Below are 18,214 nucleotides of genomic sequence, written 5' to 3'. Positions count from 1 at the left end.
AATAAGGCGACAACTAAAGCATTTTTGCTGAGTAGATGTAAGCCAAATTGCATCTTATGAATGTTGTCTCAAAAAGTTGTACATGAGTTAGTTTTTAAAGTTTCTGTGAAAGAAACATCTATTTAAAAGATTTGTCTAGTTGTAATTGCATTATTCCTTGTGCAACAATTTATTTTAGTGACTAAATTAAGAATTTCAGAAGTTTCACAATTTCATTTTTTCCCCCATTTTTATTAACTTAAAACAAACTAACTTTAGCTTTCACACTTGTGAATAAACAACAGAGATATACTCAAAAAAAAGACAAAAATTCTCTCTTTGAAGTGTCATGCTATTTTGTTTCTGGCTGATCTGTAAACAACAGCTTCATTCAGTTACAGGCATGTGATAAAACACTTCCTTCGTCCACGGACTACAGCCGATACAAATCTTTCAATATTCCTGTGCTCTGCAGCAAAGTTTCTCTGGTTAGTTGCATTAAAGCATGACCTCATCGTCGTGTTTGCTGCTCATGTCACAGTGAATGGGGCAAAAGCAAAGCCCTTCCTGTGATTGTGCAGAAGTGGAGCAGATGTTCTCACAGACGTTATTGTGCTTCTGTTTCACTCCATTATTCTTTCTCCATTACTATCATCATTACTACTCAATGGCACACAGATATATCTTGTGCTCCCCCTATGATTTGCAGTGAGCTTCTGTTTCCTTGGATATACCACCCCAGAACAGAAAAAACTATGTGAACCACTGAGAAGTTTACAGATGTGACCTTTTAATCTCTAATTATTTCCACACAGAACGTTTTTTCCTTTTGCCACAGACAGCAAGAACCTGATAGAAATCTAGCCTGACCTTCATTCTAAAAGTCCTCCACATGTAAATCCTAAACTGTGATTCTGCTTTTTGTCAGGCTTCTAAGGAAATCTTTTGACAATCACAAGCTTTTAAGTGTAATTATATTTTTGCAGCCGTTATTCTCCCTTGAGATGTTGTGCACCAGACAACTGAGAACATCTATAACTCACCGGCTGCAGCACAAATGTTAGGGACTTCCTCGGCGAACTCTTTGTGGGGGTGTTTTCCCAAATGAGTGGGCACATATGTTTAAGAGAGTGCATCCATGTGCATTTATATGGGAGGGTCACCAAAGGTCACTCTTTTGCCCACTCCAGAGACAGGAAATAGCTCCAATATGGACCTGAGTGTGGCTTCTTTTAAAGCTCTGGGGAGTGATTTGAGCTCTGTGTCAAGACCAGAACGTTGAGATCAGTGGGTAAAAATGTCCAAAGTGAAAGGTACAGATGTTTTGTTCTGGCCATTTGAAACCGAAGGTCTCTGACAAGCCTCACAGGGAACAAAAGGTTTATTAACCGTGTCAAAGTGGCAGCAGGCAATGAGCTGATACGCCAAAAAACATTTATGTCATTCCAACATATAAAATATATTCTATATGTTTTGCTTGATAGCATTTTATAACAATTCAGAAAATCATTTTTTTTTATTTTACATTAATCACAGTACAAGTACATTATACATAAGACTTTCTCTACATGATCCTCATGCTTCTGGATTCTGTCATTGTGGACTGGACTGTGTGCAAATATTCATAATAAATGCTGTATTTACCCAAACTGTCATGGCTTTAAAGCTAAATGATTATTGTTTACATTTAGAACATTTCCAAACGTCTGGAGGATTGTCTCTTTAAAAATCTCAGTGCTACTCCACTGTGTCAGCAAAGCAGAATGTGTTTGTTATACAGAGACTCCTCATAATTTATTGTCTTCATATTTTAAAGAAAGATAAACGAACTAGAAACCACAGAAGTACATTTATGCAAGCGTCTTGACTTTACAAAAAGGTTTGGGTAGTTGGGCTACTAAGGGTTGTCCATTTTCGATACAACCAGACCAGGAATTTGTAAGTCAAATCTATTTCCAGTGGATTTTATCATCCATTCTGTTCATCAGGTGCTGCCAAGTCTCCAGAAGGACTCTGGTTTATGGATTTCGTCTTTGCTTTTTGCAGATGATGTTGATATGTTGGCTTCATCAAACCAGGACCTTCAGTGTGCATTGGGTCGGTTTGCTGTTGAATGGGAAACGGCTGGAATGAGAATTAGCACCTCCAAGTTGGAGGTTGTGGTGTTTGACCAGAAAAAGGTAGTTTCCCTTCGCTGGGGAGCCGCTGCTCCAGATGGAGAAGTTGGAGTATCTTGGGATCTCGTTAACGAGTGAGGAAAGGATGGTGCGTGAGATTGACATGGCGATAGGTGTAGCTGCAGTCTCTATTACTGTTGTAGGGAAGAAGAAGCTGAGCTGAAAAGCAAAGCTTTCAATTTACTGCTCAATCTGTGTTCCTACCCTCTCTTGTGGTCATTAGCTATAGATAATAATTGAAAGGATTAGATACTGGATAGAAGCCTCTGAAATAGTCTTCAACCTGGACTGTCGCTGCCCAATACTAGTGCATGTGCAAAATGTCAAAGGGGTGCAAGTCTCTTGAATCTCACTCTAGGGTTTTTTCTTTCACGGCTTCATTTCTATACATGAAAGATTTGGTGTCATATAATTCCAGCCGGACACAAACCGCAATTGGATGAAGGATCGTCTATGCTCCTGTTCTTATCAGTGGACCTCGCCTCTGGCTCATCTCGCGCCCCCAGATGTCCCCTAGCTTCATCTGGATGAAGCCCATCTACTACACTGTTCAAACATGTAGTTGCAGAGTTAGATAAGCTAATTCTTCTTTAACAGTCCTGGTATATCGTCTTTGAAGGAGAGGATCTCTCCTTCATGTGGATATCCCTGAGGTTTCCTATTTTTTTTTTGTTTTCCCAGAATCTGTTATTTAGGAGTTTTTCCTTACCGAGAAGTAGGGTCTAAGAGCAGGGATGCCCAGTTTAGTTTAGTTTAGTTTAGCAATCAGCTATTGTATATTTTATTTTGTGCCTGACTTTATGTTTTTGGACTATTACCGATGTGAAGCCCATTGTAACAACTAGGTTGTGTAATTGGGCTAAATAAATAAAATTGAATTATTAATTTTCTCCTTCATGGTCTCTTTTTAAACAGTTGGTGCTTTTGTGAATCAAAAAAGACTATACATATACATTACGACCAAATTCCGAGTCCCTGATTGGTCAAAGTTCAGCCGGTTTAACTTTCAATGTGCGTTCAATGGCTGCACATTTTGTGTGTAGAGCCCGAAAATGGTTGTATAAACTTCTGTAGTGATGCAAGCGAGAGTTTTGAAAACGAAAACCTGAAACATGTTCATATACATGATTTTGGAGACTTTTCACTGGAAGTGGCCACTTGAACGCGCATTGCTGAGGCGTAGCATCAGAACGTAGCATTAGAGATAAGGTGAGGAGCTCAGAGTAGAGCTGTTGATTCTCCACATTGACAGAAAATAATGATGGTGGCTCTAATGCCTCACTGGTGAAGTATTCTGGGCTTGTCCTGTTGAGAGGAGAACCATGGCCCATGCATTGATGGATAGATGGATGGATGAAGCTGCTTTTATCTCTTTGTTAGTTACTGAGATTATTTTGTATTTAGTTTTGCAAGATAAATTATGTTAAATACATCACTTATTTGAAGGTAATTCACAAGTCCTGGTTGGGTGGTAATTAACACAACTGTCAACCAGTAAGTAGGTGGCATGGCACCCCAGACTGTTCTCAATCTGGGTGGGTGGTTGAGAGAGCAGATCCCAGCTGGATTTTTCCAGATTGTAGAACACCTGCAGGTCATTGGCAATCATCTGGAGGACTTATTAACCCCGTCCTAGCTTCCAGATTGGCGTGTTGTGTTGGTAGTGCATTTGAGCAAGAGGTTATGGGCAGTCTCTTGGAGCTTGTTCCCCACTATACTTTACATCAAGAAATCTTGGAGTATCACGGACTCACACTCACCTGCTGCTGCATTTCCATACACAGGCAATTCCCTCAGGATTCATCCTCAAATCCCTTAAGTACGCAGCTGTCAGTTGCAAAAACCTTGAAACCAAGAAATATTACACTTATAATCTGCTTTATATTTAGCCCTCTGACTGTCATTAATGCAAGCCATGCATTTTTTTTACTAAGACACAAGATTAACAAAAAGAAAAGCTTAGATATAACCTTTTTGAGGATTTGGTAACTGTTTAAAATATGACTCCAATAGCTCAGTAAGCGTCAGTAAAACACTTCCTCCTGAATACAAGGCTGTAGACCCCGTCACAGTTATTGGACGTGAACAATTACAACTAGAAGGCTATCTCTTACATGAGTACGATGAGTCACAACAAATCTAATACAATCATGCACAACAGCTCTGTAGATTCAACTGCTTAGAAATCTAAAACTTTTTGTTTTAGAAAAATACCTTCAATTCCAAATTTTCAGTTATGTATATACATTACAAATAAAATCATAGCTTACTTGAAATTAGGGGAAAATTTTTTTTGAAGTCAGTCAGTGCTTGTGTTCAAAAGCACCATTTATCATGACCTATTCTCAACAGACATCCGTAGAGCATTAATTCACATCATAAATGTAGAAGTATTATTTATGAACATGAATGAACTCAAAATATGAATAACAAATACTGGAGCTGTCATTGTTTGAGGTAAAAGGTAACTAATAAATGCTCGTCCCCATCAAATGTGGTTGTGGTTTGAATCACTTGCACAGATTTATATTGGATAACTAGCTCCATGGTATGGGTGTTCAGAGTAGAGAGAGCTGGAAAATTGATCCCAGATGTGCAGGCCAGATAGTAAAGTCTATACCCCAAACCACTGCCTAGCAACCAATTTACCCTGCAATAAACAGTGTTAATGATTAAAAAACATTGAAATTAGCTTAAATTATAAGACTTTTGAATGGCAAACTCCCTGAGAACATTAATACATTGCTGGAATCATTTATGTACTTAAAAAATAATTTCCTGTGTTCATTCTGCTATAATAAAAAAGTATCAAGAAATTAAATAAAACAATACAATAGATCATTTAGCTTACAGAAGTGCATGAAAAACATAGAAGGAAACCGTAATTAGGATAAATATGGGATTTTATTAGCAAAATCTGTATCTTTTTGCCAATGAAAAGACCATCTAACAGTACAATAGCAAACTTTTGGCTCACAGTTCATGAACAAACGTTATGTTTTCAGAACATCAATGGAGATGACATCTGTATGAATCATTAAAGACTGTATCTGAATTTAAATTCAAAGTTTCCTTGGTAACTAATGATAAAAACAAATAATCAGAGAATATGTCTGTTCATATTTCTCAATCAATACTGACACCTAGTGTTGATAATTTATATTAACATGCTTTGGCTCCTATATAGGCGGGAAATTCTGTGCAATTGTATTACATCATCTTCAGAAAAACAAAGCAGATGTAAAATTTTGCCAGATGCCAGCTCAGACGAGAAAGATAAGACGTACATAGATCTATTAATCTGCAAGTAGATGCACCACAATAGAATGAAGCAGGGATCGTGTGGCCTGCTACAAGATTTTTTCCAATGGCATATTTTTGTCTGCTCTTGATTCACCGCGATTTGAATAGAAATACACAGAAATGCAATTTTAAGCTTAATATTCTTAATACATGTCCACGATGAGAAAAACTCATATTGATTTTATGAACTGAAATCTATCTCTCGTTGTAAAAAGTAGACTTTTTTTAGTTAATAAAAGCTGAAAACAAATCTACAATAGGCAAATAATTGCATTTTTGTCTACCTGTAATAAGTGTAAAGATTATTTAGTCAAGGAAGCATGAATTCACGTTAATGTTGGAGTGCTAATGCTTTTTCTGAAACATTGCTGTTTAATTATAAGTTCATTATCATTTAAATTTTTATCTGGCACCTGCTAACACTTGCTGTTTTTCATCACTGAAGCTCCTTTAGGAGTTAAATAAAACCCAATGTATATTAGGTTAAAACTTCCCTTTTGTTAACTTTAGATGTGTAAAAAAATATTGTTTTATTTATTTTTTGTTGTTTGCCTCACTTTGCTCAGATTTATCTTTATTTTACTAGTTTGTATTTGTTGTTTCACTCTTGTTTGTATGTAATAACTCCAAGACTTGGTTTGTCATGATTTGGGAAAAACATTTTGTTTTGTTATTTTACAGAAATCCCGATGACCCTGAAGGCAACACCGGAGACGCATTCACGGCTCATACTTCGACGTCACTGGCTGCCTCCGCCGCCATGTTGGATCAGGAAGTAGGCAGAGTTTCTGCAGGAATCCCGAGCCGAGCTTAACGTCAGCGGCCGTTTCGGCTCGATCCGACTCACCTTTCCCCTCTAAAATCCACCTTAAATCGCGAAGTTACATGCGGCTCGCGCCTACCTCTGTCCGCATACGTTGTTTGTCGTCGAATCTGAACAAGCGGCAGCCTTTTAGGGATGACTTCTCTAACGCAGAGAACCTCGGGCCTCGTCCAGCGGAAGACCGAGGCTAGTCGCAATGCCGCCGCCGCCGACAAGGAGAAGGGGTCTGGCGAGGAAGACGACGAGGCCCGCCGCGGGGAGGAGGAAGACGACGACAAAGGGGACTCCAAGGAAACCAGACTGACGTTAATGGAGGAAGTGTTGCTCTTGGGCCTCAAGGATAGAGAGGTGACGGTTGTTTGTTGTTCGTTTACCAAGCTAGCTAGTCACCAATTAGTTTAACCAAACCGTAGAACACCCCCAGTGTTTACTTTGGTTCGCCAAGTATATGTCAGCGCCGCCAACTTCAGTTTGTGTTTAAAGATTTTATTTTACTTTTTGTTGTCTGAAAATGTGTTTCGGGCATCTTGTATTTATTTAATGATGTCACAGTGCAACGTGTCAATCGGCTAGGTGACTATAATCTCTCCGCGGATGTTTGGCTCTACTTTTCGGATAAAGAATCCCCGGATCAAAGTTACTATTTCCCGCTGATTGGCTACTTCTTCTTCTCTGAGTTGACTGGGTCTTCAGAGTTTGCTCAAACCGGCTCGGTTCTTTTTTACTAGAACCTAACAGTATGTCAACTTGCTTAACACGTTTGTTAAACAAGGAAGTTGTTCTTTCCTCTCCTCTCCTTCAGGGTTACACGTCTTTCTGGAACGACTGTATTTCTTCCGGTCTCCGCGGGTGTATGCTGGTGGAGCTGGCCCTCAGGGGGAGGCTACATCTGGAGCCCTGTGGGGTCAGGAGGAAAAGCCTGCTAGCCAGAAAGGTAAGAGCAAATTTGGTTTCAACATAATCAGCTTAAGATGACCTGCGTGTGGGGATCTTCTGCCAGCATTTTCTGCTGAAATGCAGTTTAATGGTTGCAGTTACTTGTCTGCCCAGAACTGTGCTGATGATGTTCAAGATGTGCTCTATTAAAACTTGTGGTTTAAACATGTTCTTGTGACATTCTTCTGATGATGACACACAATAAATTAAGATTATAATTAAATTTCTGAGTGTTTCTTTTGGAGATGTCACGATTAGTCGACTAATCGACTATTAAAATTGTAGACGACTAATTTAATTGTCAATTTGAGTTAGTGAGACCAAAGTAGTTCCTCGTTTCAGATGCCAACCTCATTTGATTTAATCTTGTTTTAATACCAGAAGCTAATGGCGGACTGAGACTGCTCGATTCATTAAAGTTTAATTAATTATTATCTTAATTGTCTTTATTTTTAGTTAGTTTAAAGTTAATGATGGTTATAATGTGTGCTTTGCATCCACTTTGCGCATGACCCGATTAGTCGACTTGTCAGAAAAAATAATCAGTGATTAGTCAATTATGAAAATAATGGTTTATGGCAGCCCTAATTTCTTTATTTTATTCATTGTGAATGAGGAGCAGACAAAAAAAATGCTTTTGTTGGCATATATTTACTTGATCAAGCACAAAAACTGATGGAAATTCATGTTTATGCACATTGTCTGCATGATTTTTAATTAATTATTGGTAATGGTCACACTTATTAACCTAATCGTAACCCCAACACTTCTTCTGGTCAAAAAAACTTCAATGCATCCACATGTATACGACTACATCTATGTATGTTTTTGTTTTCTTCGTCCGATCTTTCATCTGGCTCAGAAGTGTTCGGCTTGATAGGATCGTTTTTGTTGCACTGGTAATGCTAGGTTGAGAGTGTGAGGGGCTATAAGCTAGCCGGGGATCATGTAAACAGAAACTCTCAACAATGGGGGGCGAGGTTGCTCAGTGCCGACGCTCCCGCCCACCACTAATTTCTGTTGAACTCCTGCTGCTCTACAGAAAGTATGTCCTAGAAAACTTTAGGCTAAAAGTGCTATAATCATAATTAAAAGATGACCAAAGTGGGACTTTTGAATTTCTTTTTTGTCTTTCCTGAGTCCAACTGTTAAGAGCAGATGGTTGCCCTCAGCGTTCTATTTTTTTTTCTCCTCCATCCATTTATCTATTCATCCTCTCTGCTTCTTCTAGTTTCATTTGAATTATCTGGGTTGAATTTGACTATAGCTGCTGAAATATTCAGAACGAATAAATATTATAACCCCAAGTAAATAATTGATGTTTCTTGTCTTTTGTGTAGCGCCTTGAGCGGACACGTGTTATGAATTGGCCTTTTTAAATATAACTGAATAAATAAAACGAGATGGGATATCCGGACCAGGAATAGCACTGCTTCCCGCTGTTTTTTTTGTGTATGTTTTCTAGGGCGTGACTAACAGGTTTCTTCTTTTGTCTTTTTAATTCTTTTTGGAAAGGTAATTTGCAAGTCCGATGCTCCAACGGGCGACGTGCTGCTGGACGAAGCCCTGAAGCACATTAAAGAAACCCAGCCTCCAGAAACTGTCCAGAGCTGGATAGAGCTGCTGAGCGGTGAGATAAGCTCTACTGGTTTTGCGAACCAAAAACTTCCATCGTTATTTGCATATGCCGTGCTGTCGAGCATTCTTCTTGGTGTAGTTAGAACAGATTACTCCAACAGTTCACAGATTAAAAGTGTCTGAACAGCTGTAGTTTTCAAAGGTGGTAACTTTATACTTTGGATGTGGCCTTTTTCTGAGAATATCTGGTGTTTTCTAGGAGAGACCTGGAATCCCCTGAAGCTGCACTACCAGCTGAGAAATGTCAGAGAGCGCTTGGCGAAAAACTTAGTGGAGAAAGGGGTCCTGACCACGGAGAAACAGAACTTCCTGCTCTTCGACATGACCACGCATCCGCTCACCAACAGTAACATTAAGCAGGTACGACCACGGAGCCGTTTCTTTTGGTGTCAAAGTTCATCTGAAAGCTATTATTGGTGCGCAGGAATGAAAACAACATAATTAAGAGTAGGAAAACATTTTGGAAAAGGAACTTTCACGCCCTGCGTCTAATTTTCAACCGGTTTGACCTCTTCTTTAAGACACGGATGCGTGCTGGATGGACAGTTTGATGCGCATAGGTCCTGAACTCGCATTTCCTGTTAGATTCTCTTTGGGGGGGTGTCATCCCTTTATTTGTTGATTACATATTTGGAATAACTTGAGAGATAACTAGCTGTAGGACTTGAAACTCTTTCTAGTAAATAAATATACCTATAGCTCATACAAAACCTTGGATACATTTTTTTTCATAATTAAAGGTTGACCTTGTCCTTCATCTCTCAGATTAAGACTTTCAGATTATTACAACCCGGAGTAGATACTGTAGGCTATGAAGTTAACACTTATTATCCCCTTATATTTTTTTGTTGTTGAGTTTTTCTATAGTTAACCTTTTTTTTATTTCATGTGGCCTTAATGCAGAACAAAATAAACACCTAAAAAAGTACTGTAAATTAAAATGAATCTTTAATGCATTTTACAAGTTCTCAAATTAATGCTTTATTATTTTTAACTCTATCCTAACTGAAAAAAAGTCCTCTTAATTCTTGTAAGGGAACCAAAACGGGGGTTAATCTCTTTGCTGCTGTTAATGTGTAACCCCCATTAAAACTCAACTTTATAGTTGACTGACAGCCTGATAAAATGACAGGATGTCATAAAAAAGGTGGACTTAAACGTTTGACTTTTACATAAAGCTCTTTCTTCACGTGTTTAGTCCACCTGACACTCTTCTGCTTTCTTTCTGTTCATGGATACCAGATTTTATTTCTAACATTGGCAACTTCAAAAACTCTCAGGTGAACTTTATAACCTGACAACATGCGAGGAATAACTTTACACTGATTGATTGTGAAAGGAATTTTCTCATTTAAATTATGAGCAATGAAAGTAAATTGCAGCACAGATTCTGATGTTATTGGCTTGATTGCTTTGAACCCACTTGAAGCCAGTTTTTCTGCTTTTTCTGGGGTTCGTTTTCATTCTTGTGCCACTGAGCCGTAATCTTTTCAAGTGGTGGGTGTAGAAGGCGAGACAGACTGTTGTAGGAGCACAGATAAAGTTGTTCTAAAGCTAAGGATTTGTTGTTGTTTTGTCGGTCCACCTTAACCTTTGATATGTGGGATTTCATAATTTTGATCTCCATGAATGTTGGCATTGTGATCATAAAAAATCTGTTAAAACAAAAGAATATTCAGTTGAATAGGAATATTAGAATATTTGGATATTTGGCTGTCTTTATCCACATACGTAATGACCTAATCCAGACCAGTCACAGCAACTTGGTTGTAAAAGCATAATTTAATCTGTATCTAACAGGGCTGGGATTTTACTGGTATGTTTCATTCTCCTCCCCTATTTATGATTAGGGTTGCCACAATTAGTCGACAAATCAACTATTAAAACAATCGACTAATTTAATAGTTGAAATTATATGGAGTGAGAGTGTAGTAAAGTTGAAAGTTATAATGGCATTATGCTAGATTTTTGAACTATTTTGGCATTTATTAAAGATTCTATTTGGCTATTTTGGAGTTTAGCTAATATTTCAGGGACACTGTTTTGGCTAACTTAACCTTTTTTTGTTTTTTAGGCTGTTTTGGAATTAAGTTAATATTTCCAATGCATGTTAGCTGTTTTGGCTATTTTGGAGTTTAGCTAATATTTCAGCTACATGCTAGCAGTTTTGGCTAAATTGGGCTTTTTAAAATTTTTTTTCATCTTCAGCTATCGTCATTAGCATCTTCAGCTGCCAAATTCAGCTTACAGCATTTCCACTGGCGTTATCGTAGATGACACTAGTATGAATATATTTAGTTTTTAGTTAAGTTTAAAGCTATTGATGGTTAAGATGTGTGTTTTACATTCACTTTAAGCATGACCCGATTGGTCGACTAATCTGGAAAAAATAATTGGTGATTAGCCAACTACTAGAATAATTGTTTGTGGCAGCACTATTTATGATTGATTAAAAGCTGTCATAATGCCCACAAATATCATAAATTTATTTAACTTATAATTTATTTATGAATTGATATCTGAAATAACTGCTTATTTAGTGTAAAATTTAGCTGCTTAAAAAAAGGCTTTTTTGGAATATTAGAGCTTGCGTTGAGTAAAAGAGTTTTCTGAACAGTCTCCCCTCATCTATTGTGGGGTTTATGCTCTAAAAATAACACTTGATAAAATCCACAAAGTAAGACTACGGATGTTTTAAGGCCTCTCACTCACTTTATACACTTCTATCTAACAGATATTAACATTTTTACTTTTTTTTTCTTGCTTAAACTCTCAAAGTTCAACCATTTATAAAAAAAAAAATACAATATTGATAATTATGTAATTGTGACAAACTTAAGGTGAGGCATAGCACAGAGGAGATTGACAAGGTCAATAGCCAATCAGGGCACAGAACCGGTGTGCTAAAAAATGAAAAAGTATGCAAAATTGCACTGAGAAAAATGGCAAAATAGCAAGACTGCAAAAGGTGAACCATGACACAGCAAAGAACCACTGTAGTGTTGTTCTCTATTATAAAGTAGAGTTGTTTTTCTAGAAGTGGGTCTGTCTTTAGACAACAAACATCCAGGTCCTGCTGAGTGAAATTAACTCTTTTCTGTGAGTTTTCCTTTTAAAACTGCCCAAACCAAACTTTTAGCCCTCTCTTTTTTATTTTTTGCATATTTATATGGGGTTCCCACGGGGTCTTAAAAAGTCTTAATAGCATAGAATTGATGAGTTTGTAAATAATAAATTAAAAAGCCTTAAAATCTTTAAAATCTGAGCCTTAAAAAGTATGCTGTTCGAAACTTCCGTTTCACATTTCTTGTCAAAAATTTAACTTTTAACCCCAATTATTTTGATCAAATAATGTAATCAGTCATTATAGGGAGTCTCTCTGACTCCATATAACACACACTCAGTCCAGCTTATAATGCTTAATGTTCCTAAAATAAAATCAAAATATGTAAAATATTTTCTAATATGCAGCAGCAAGTGTAAATTTGCTGAAATGATCTTCAAAAAGTACTAAAGCTCAGCACTTTCGTGTCAATCTCAGCTTTTGCAAACCTTATAATGAATGTACAGACTAAATCCTGCACGTTTAGCTAAAAATGTATATTTTTCAGAATTATTTTTGACTGAATAGTTTTCTTGATGTAATTTGTTGTACATATTCTGATCGACTTTTGTCTACTTTTGTATTTCTCCATTTCCCAGGTTGTTATTTTAGATGAAAACATGTTCTTAGTGGTTTACTTGGTTTTGTTTTTTTTATGTGCATTAAAAAGTTTGAAATTTAACTTGTTGGAACCCTTTTATAAGAAGAGTTTTGATTTAACTTTTCTTTGTGTCATGTTTTCAAAACAAATTGACGCCAATGTAACCCACACACTGCTTGTGCTCTCTGCAGCGCCTTGTCAAGAAGGTCCAGGACTCTGTTTTGGACAAGTGGGTCAACGATCCGCACCGCATGGACAAGAGGGTCCTGGCCTTGATCCTCCTGGCTCATTCGTCCGACGTTCTGGAGAACGCCTTCGCCCCACTCCAAGACGACCAGTACGACCTGTGCATGAAGAGAGTCCACTCCCTGCTAGAGCTGGAGCCCGAGAAGGAGTGCACAAAGCCCAACGTCAATGAACTAATGTGGGCTGTCGTGGCGGCATTCACCAAATGAAAACACCCGATTCGGTTGGACTGAAAGATCCGGTTCTGGTCTGTTATTTAATCGGTTGAAGGACTTCATGAGGCAGACCTCACTTTAATGAGACAATCTTTTCTGGTTGTGGAGCCTGTTTATACATCTACTTTGGATGGCATTTTGGTGGTAGACCATATTAACACAGTGCAGTCTGATCGGTGGTGGGCTTCACCAAGTTAAGAGTTGATTGGATGGAATGAATGAGAAACGAGGGACTGCTTTCACTCAAGTGAGGTAAGTCATCTGCTGCTGCAGCGTCGGATGTATCTAAAGACGTCGACACTACGAACACGTGGCTCCCTGTTCCTGTAAGATAACACCAGAGACAAAAAAAAGGCTTACGGCAGCAGCAGTCATGGTGAATATGAAGATATTGGCTGGGGCCAAGTTTTGCTTGTATAAAAAAAAAAAAAAAAATTAGAAACCCCATAATTTCTCCACTTCCTCAACATCTGGCCAGAATCCGACTGGTTTTTGTACTGTCACACATGCTAATGCAAGAAGGACAGAAAGGAGCAAACTGGTGCTCTGGGCTGGCACCGGCCCTCTCCTTCCACCTCTTCATTCCCCGCAGGGAAAACATGCTTTGGGTTACTGAATGTTCGCTCTTCACAGTTTGTCCTTTTTTCTCCCTCATCGGCTTTTTGAGGGAGAAAATAGGAAAAAATAAAGCCGTCACTTCGGTTCCCGGTGCGTCGAAAGTGAGCCTAAAATGAAGAATCGAGTCCAATATTTTTTTTTTATGTTGCTGTTTTCACAGGAGTCATCTCTGAGTTTGTAGAGCATAACTTCCTTTTCTATTTACGTTGCTAGTCGATGTTGCTTGGAGTAACCTCCCATTACTTAAGTGTTTTTGCACAGTCGATAGCCCTGCAGGTGAGCGGTATTTGTAGGTATTTTCTGGGTGGGGCTAACCATTCAACAACAATGAACTTCTTCGGAAAAAGCTTCAAGTGTTTCTGTGAATATTTTAAAATCATTCCTTTGGACTCATTAAAAAATACATTTCTATTTGTGGGTAAATGTGCAAGAAGGTTACGAAAGCCCCCAGGTTAGAGTCCGTCTCACAGGAAAGCAACTATGAAGCTTTGGGAATCTTTAGCCCAACAGGCTAGTTTCAGTTCACTTAATGGTAGATTTTGTTATATAATAAAATAAAGACATTTTCCCCCATTTGACACCGTCTAGACAAAATCGTCTTGTTGAGCTTTTGAGTTTTGCTTCCTTGTAAATTTCCTTTTCAAGGTTCATCAGGTTCGTAAAATTCCAAAGCGACGTCTCGCACGCTAACTCACACGTGACTGTTCCTCAAAAACTCGCCGTGTTTTCCTCACAGAGGGGAAACCGTGAATCCTGCATGTGTGGACTCCACACATCTGGTCCCCGCCAGGATGAAAGCGTGGAAATGTGCAATCGGGTCGACCCCTTTTCTATTTGCTGCTGGTGTGTGTCTCAGTCTGTTCGTACGTCTCTTCACTCATCAGTTTCATCAGTCAAAAAAAAAAAAAAGTCCAGTGGGCGTCTTGTATTTTTTTATACATGCAGGTGTAGAGGCGGGGGGGTACTCGGGTCCAAATGAGTCTAAATAAAAGCATTGGAGCTCAAAGTAACATCAAATGCAGTCTAGTGCAGTTCTATTTAACTTCACCCTATATTTATGATTTAAAAAAATAATTCTCTTTTAGTTTATATATTTTTGGATGATGTTACAACCTTTGATTGCACACATTTTTTTTTTAATTCTTGCAAAAATATCAAGGGGTATAAAGAACTTCAGATCCGTTTACATGGAAGAGACTGTGCATGCTTTTGGTGGAGGGCCGGGGTACTTGCGGATGTAGCTACAGAGAAAAAAAGGCTTGTATGTAATTATTAGTCCTCTAATGTGTACGATCTATTGGAATTCAATGAAAGGGATCTTCTCTGCTATCCTCTGATTCTGTATGCTTTTTGTATTACCACACAAAATAAAGTAAGGATCCTTTAAGTGCCTGAATTTACACTGTTTTGCTGATGTTTTTATTTGATATTTTGGCGCCTCTGACTGTTTTAGATCTGTTTTCTTATTTCAGAGAGGAAGATTTATCAAAACATCAGATTAAACAGGTTCATTTATCATTATTATGAGGTAATGGGAAGGGCTTTCAGTAAAACTTTTTACCTATACAGGGTATAATCATTAATATATCATTAATTCCTACATTTTTAGTTGCTTTAAGCCGCAGCACTCTCAAAAGCAGAACAAAGACTTCTGTGTAATAAACTGCCTGAAACCTGATTGTGTGAGGATGATATCATGTGTAACGGCAAAAAAAAGTAATAAACTAGACAGTCTAAAGGTCTGAGGCTCCAGATCCTCTTGTGGCCCTTTTACCTCTCTATTGTGATTAAATAAAGTTACATTTATAATAGCAGTGATTTAAGGAAGTTTGGGGCTAAAATGGTCTATTTTATACTTATTTTTGATATGAGATTAAATTAAGAGCCTTTGTTGTCCCTCCAGAATGCACAAATTTCAAATTTTAAGCAAAATATTTGTAAAAAGTTTTACATTTAAGCTCTTTTTATTTTTAGGATTATGTAGAAAACAAATGTTTAGTTAATGTCATGTGAGGAGAAGATAAAAATATAAATTTGTATAAACTTTATTTAGTGGATCTTGTCAATAACATCTTATTTCCATTCAGGGTAAAATTAGTAATTAGGGAAAATGATGTCAGGCCTTATTGACTTGCACAAAATATAAGAAAAATGCAAACATTTTTATTTAAACTACATTTGCTGCAATTTAGCATCTTATTTTTATAGCAACTCCTATGTGTTTTTGTCAACAGTTTTATAATTAGAATAAAAGGCTATTTTATCTTCTATTTCAGTGTTTTTCAGTTTGATTACTTATCAATAAAGGTTTTTGCTGCTTTTATCAAGTTTTGGTCAATGAAAAAACAGCCTAAATAGGGGGAAAGCACAGCCACTTCTTTAGTTTTATCACCTATACTTTTCTATCATTTTTCCTTTTCCTGTTGTGACTTTTTTTATTTATTTTCTCCAGGAATTAAAGTATACAGCGTTAATCGAAAGCAGAGAGGTTAAAAAAAGCTTCGTGGGAGGTGCTTAGACAAACCGGTCTTCTTCTTCCTGCTTCTTTTCCCACCTGATTGATGCTTACTTTAAGCCACACTGCCCCCTTGTGGGTGGTTGTGGTAACTTAACGGAATTTCCTGGCAGTTTGCTCTTCCGCACCTCAGCGTGTCATCTGAAAAATCAGCTGACATGAGTCATTCTAGCTGAATATGTATTTAGATCAAGCTAAGTTAATGTTCACACATATTTAGCTTTTTAATTTTTTATTGGTATTTTTTTTGGCTCAAAAAATAATTCAAATATTTTTTCAACTTGTAAAACTTTTTCATTAAAAACATACATATTTTTCTCTAAGTTAAATACTAATTTTAAGACATTTTTGTGTTACATTTGATTTAAAAATGCAAATAAAAGCAGAAACACAATTAAATAAATAAGTGGATTGTTTTTTTATTATATTAAATCCACAGAGGTATGTTTAAAAACACACAGTTCATTTTAATAGTTACATTTTTGTCCTTTAAATAAATGAAGTAACATGATTAGACATAGCAAGCATAAATATTCAAAGAGACTAAATATAAATATGTATATGTTGTTTTTTTTTTTAACAGTCTCTCCAGATGAGTTTCCAGTGCGGTGTTTCCGTCACGCCAAACAAACAGATCTTCACCTTTGCTTTCCCGCAGAGATCCTGTCTTGATTTGAATCCATCACAGCAGCCTCTCCCTCAGTGTGTTTACAACGTTCCTTGTACATCCAGCCGGAAGCAAACGCTGCTTTTTCCCCAGGAATGAGTCACAGCCCAACCTGTTTTTGCTTTTCCTTTTTGCCATTTTTTTTCCAAGGCTTTCCATTTTTCTGAATTTTCTTCTTGACGGTGATTTTTCATCCACACTGATGCATGCTTTTATAGTTCTTGATCAGTAGTTCCAGCAGTTTGTGTTGCCAGTAGAGTTCGTCTCCGGCTTGTCGCAGCATGAGCGCGCAGAGGTCAACAGTGGTGGTGGCAGGCTTAGAAGTAGGCATTTCTGAGGGGGAAAAAAGGAGATTTTCAGTACATACGTCCTATTTGATAACTATAAATCAAAATATATCATAAAAAACATATCAGGATTAAAACTTTACACTTTTAGCTTCAACTTTTAGTTAAATTGAACACCTTTACAGTCAAAGAAAACACTAAAGTTCATAAAATAATATGTTTTTTAAGTATTATGAGAGAAAAAAATAACATTTAAAGTAAAAAATGTGTCGTTTAAAGTTAAAACAAAGTAGAAAACCATCAAATAACAACTAACAAATGTATTTGAAATGGAAGAAACTGCTTAGATACTCACCCTGACGAGCCATTTTTCTCTAAAACAAAGACGGAGCTTCACAGCTTGAGTTGATTCTTCTTTAGGTGTTGGAAAAGTAGTAATGTTGTTCAAGCTCAGCAGGTTCTATTTAACAGATCAGCAGGGATTCCCCACCCCTTCCTTCACAGAAGCTCCGCCTTCATTTATGACTCTATTTTTCAAGCTTTCTAATCAAATAAGGAATCTTGACCCCATGAAATCCACTAGACTTTACTGTACTCAAATCCCTCTTGAGCAACCAAGTCTGACAGAAAAGTACAGAAAATAACACTAAGAAATGAATCTGTGGAAAATGTGACGTACTGAATCAGCTGACGAGGAAGAAAAGAAAGTGAAAGAAAAATAAACTGTAATGTTGTTTTTATTCAAGTTACTCACACTCGTACTATCCCATCATAAAAGTTCCAGTGTTTTCATCATTTTGTGTTCGTACATGACTTTTCCACCCTGACGAGCTGATAATAATGATAACAAACTGATTAAAGGTGTCCTGACAGAATGTCCTGAACGCTTTAAAAACAAAACATATAGAAAAGTGTTAACCGAGGCGCTTTAGGACGACTGAAAACATATCTTTTAAATGACACCATAATAGACAAAGGTTCATGAAGGAAATCCAAACAAACACGCCCTGACTTGTCTTGTGATTTCATGGAGGGAAGTCCCTGGGAATGTACAGTCTAGTCAGGTGACTGAACTCGGCAGATATTTTCATTTACATATTCAGATC

General features: G+C 37.4%; 1 protein-coding gene and 1 long non-coding RNA gene across 2 annotated transcripts; one reads left to right on the top strand and one right to left on the bottom strand.

The window, feature by feature from the left end:
- The first annotated feature begins 6,174 nt into the window (after positions 1 to 6,174).
- On the top strand, positions 6,175 to 15,039 carry LOC112163222 (Golgi phosphoprotein 3). The gene is made up of 5 exons (XM_024299508.2): positions 6,175 to 6,630; positions 7,085 to 7,216; positions 8,734 to 8,848; positions 9,056 to 9,216; positions 12,752 to 15,039. The coding sequence occupies exons 1-5, from the start codon at positions 6,418 to 6,420 to the stop codon at positions 13,013 to 13,015; spliced, it is 885 nt and encodes a 294-aa protein (XP_024155276.1). The 5' UTR covers positions 6,175 to 6,417; the 3' UTR covers positions 13,016 to 15,039.
- A 1,509-nt stretch (positions 15,040 to 16,548) lies between these two features.
- On the bottom strand, positions 16,549 to 17,614 carry LOC112163394. Its single transcript, XR_002922272.2, has 2 exons — positions 17,464 to 17,614; positions 16,549 to 17,154 (listed from the first exon to the last, which is right to left on the bottom strand). It is a non-coding gene; the product is annotated as an uncharacterized LOC112163394 (long non-coding RNA).
- Between the last annotated feature and the right edge of the window lie 600 nt (positions 17,615 to 18,214).

This window comes from Oryzias melastigma, linkage group LG12 (assembly GCF_002922805.2).
Source record: "Oryzias melastigma strain HK-1 linkage group LG12, ASM292280v2, whole genome shotgun sequence".
In the NCBI taxonomy this organism is placed as follows: Eukaryota; Metazoa; Chordata; class Actinopteri; order Beloniformes; family Adrianichthyidae; genus Oryzias; species Oryzias melastigma.
This window is presented reverse-complemented; position numbering and strand designations above follow the sequence as displayed.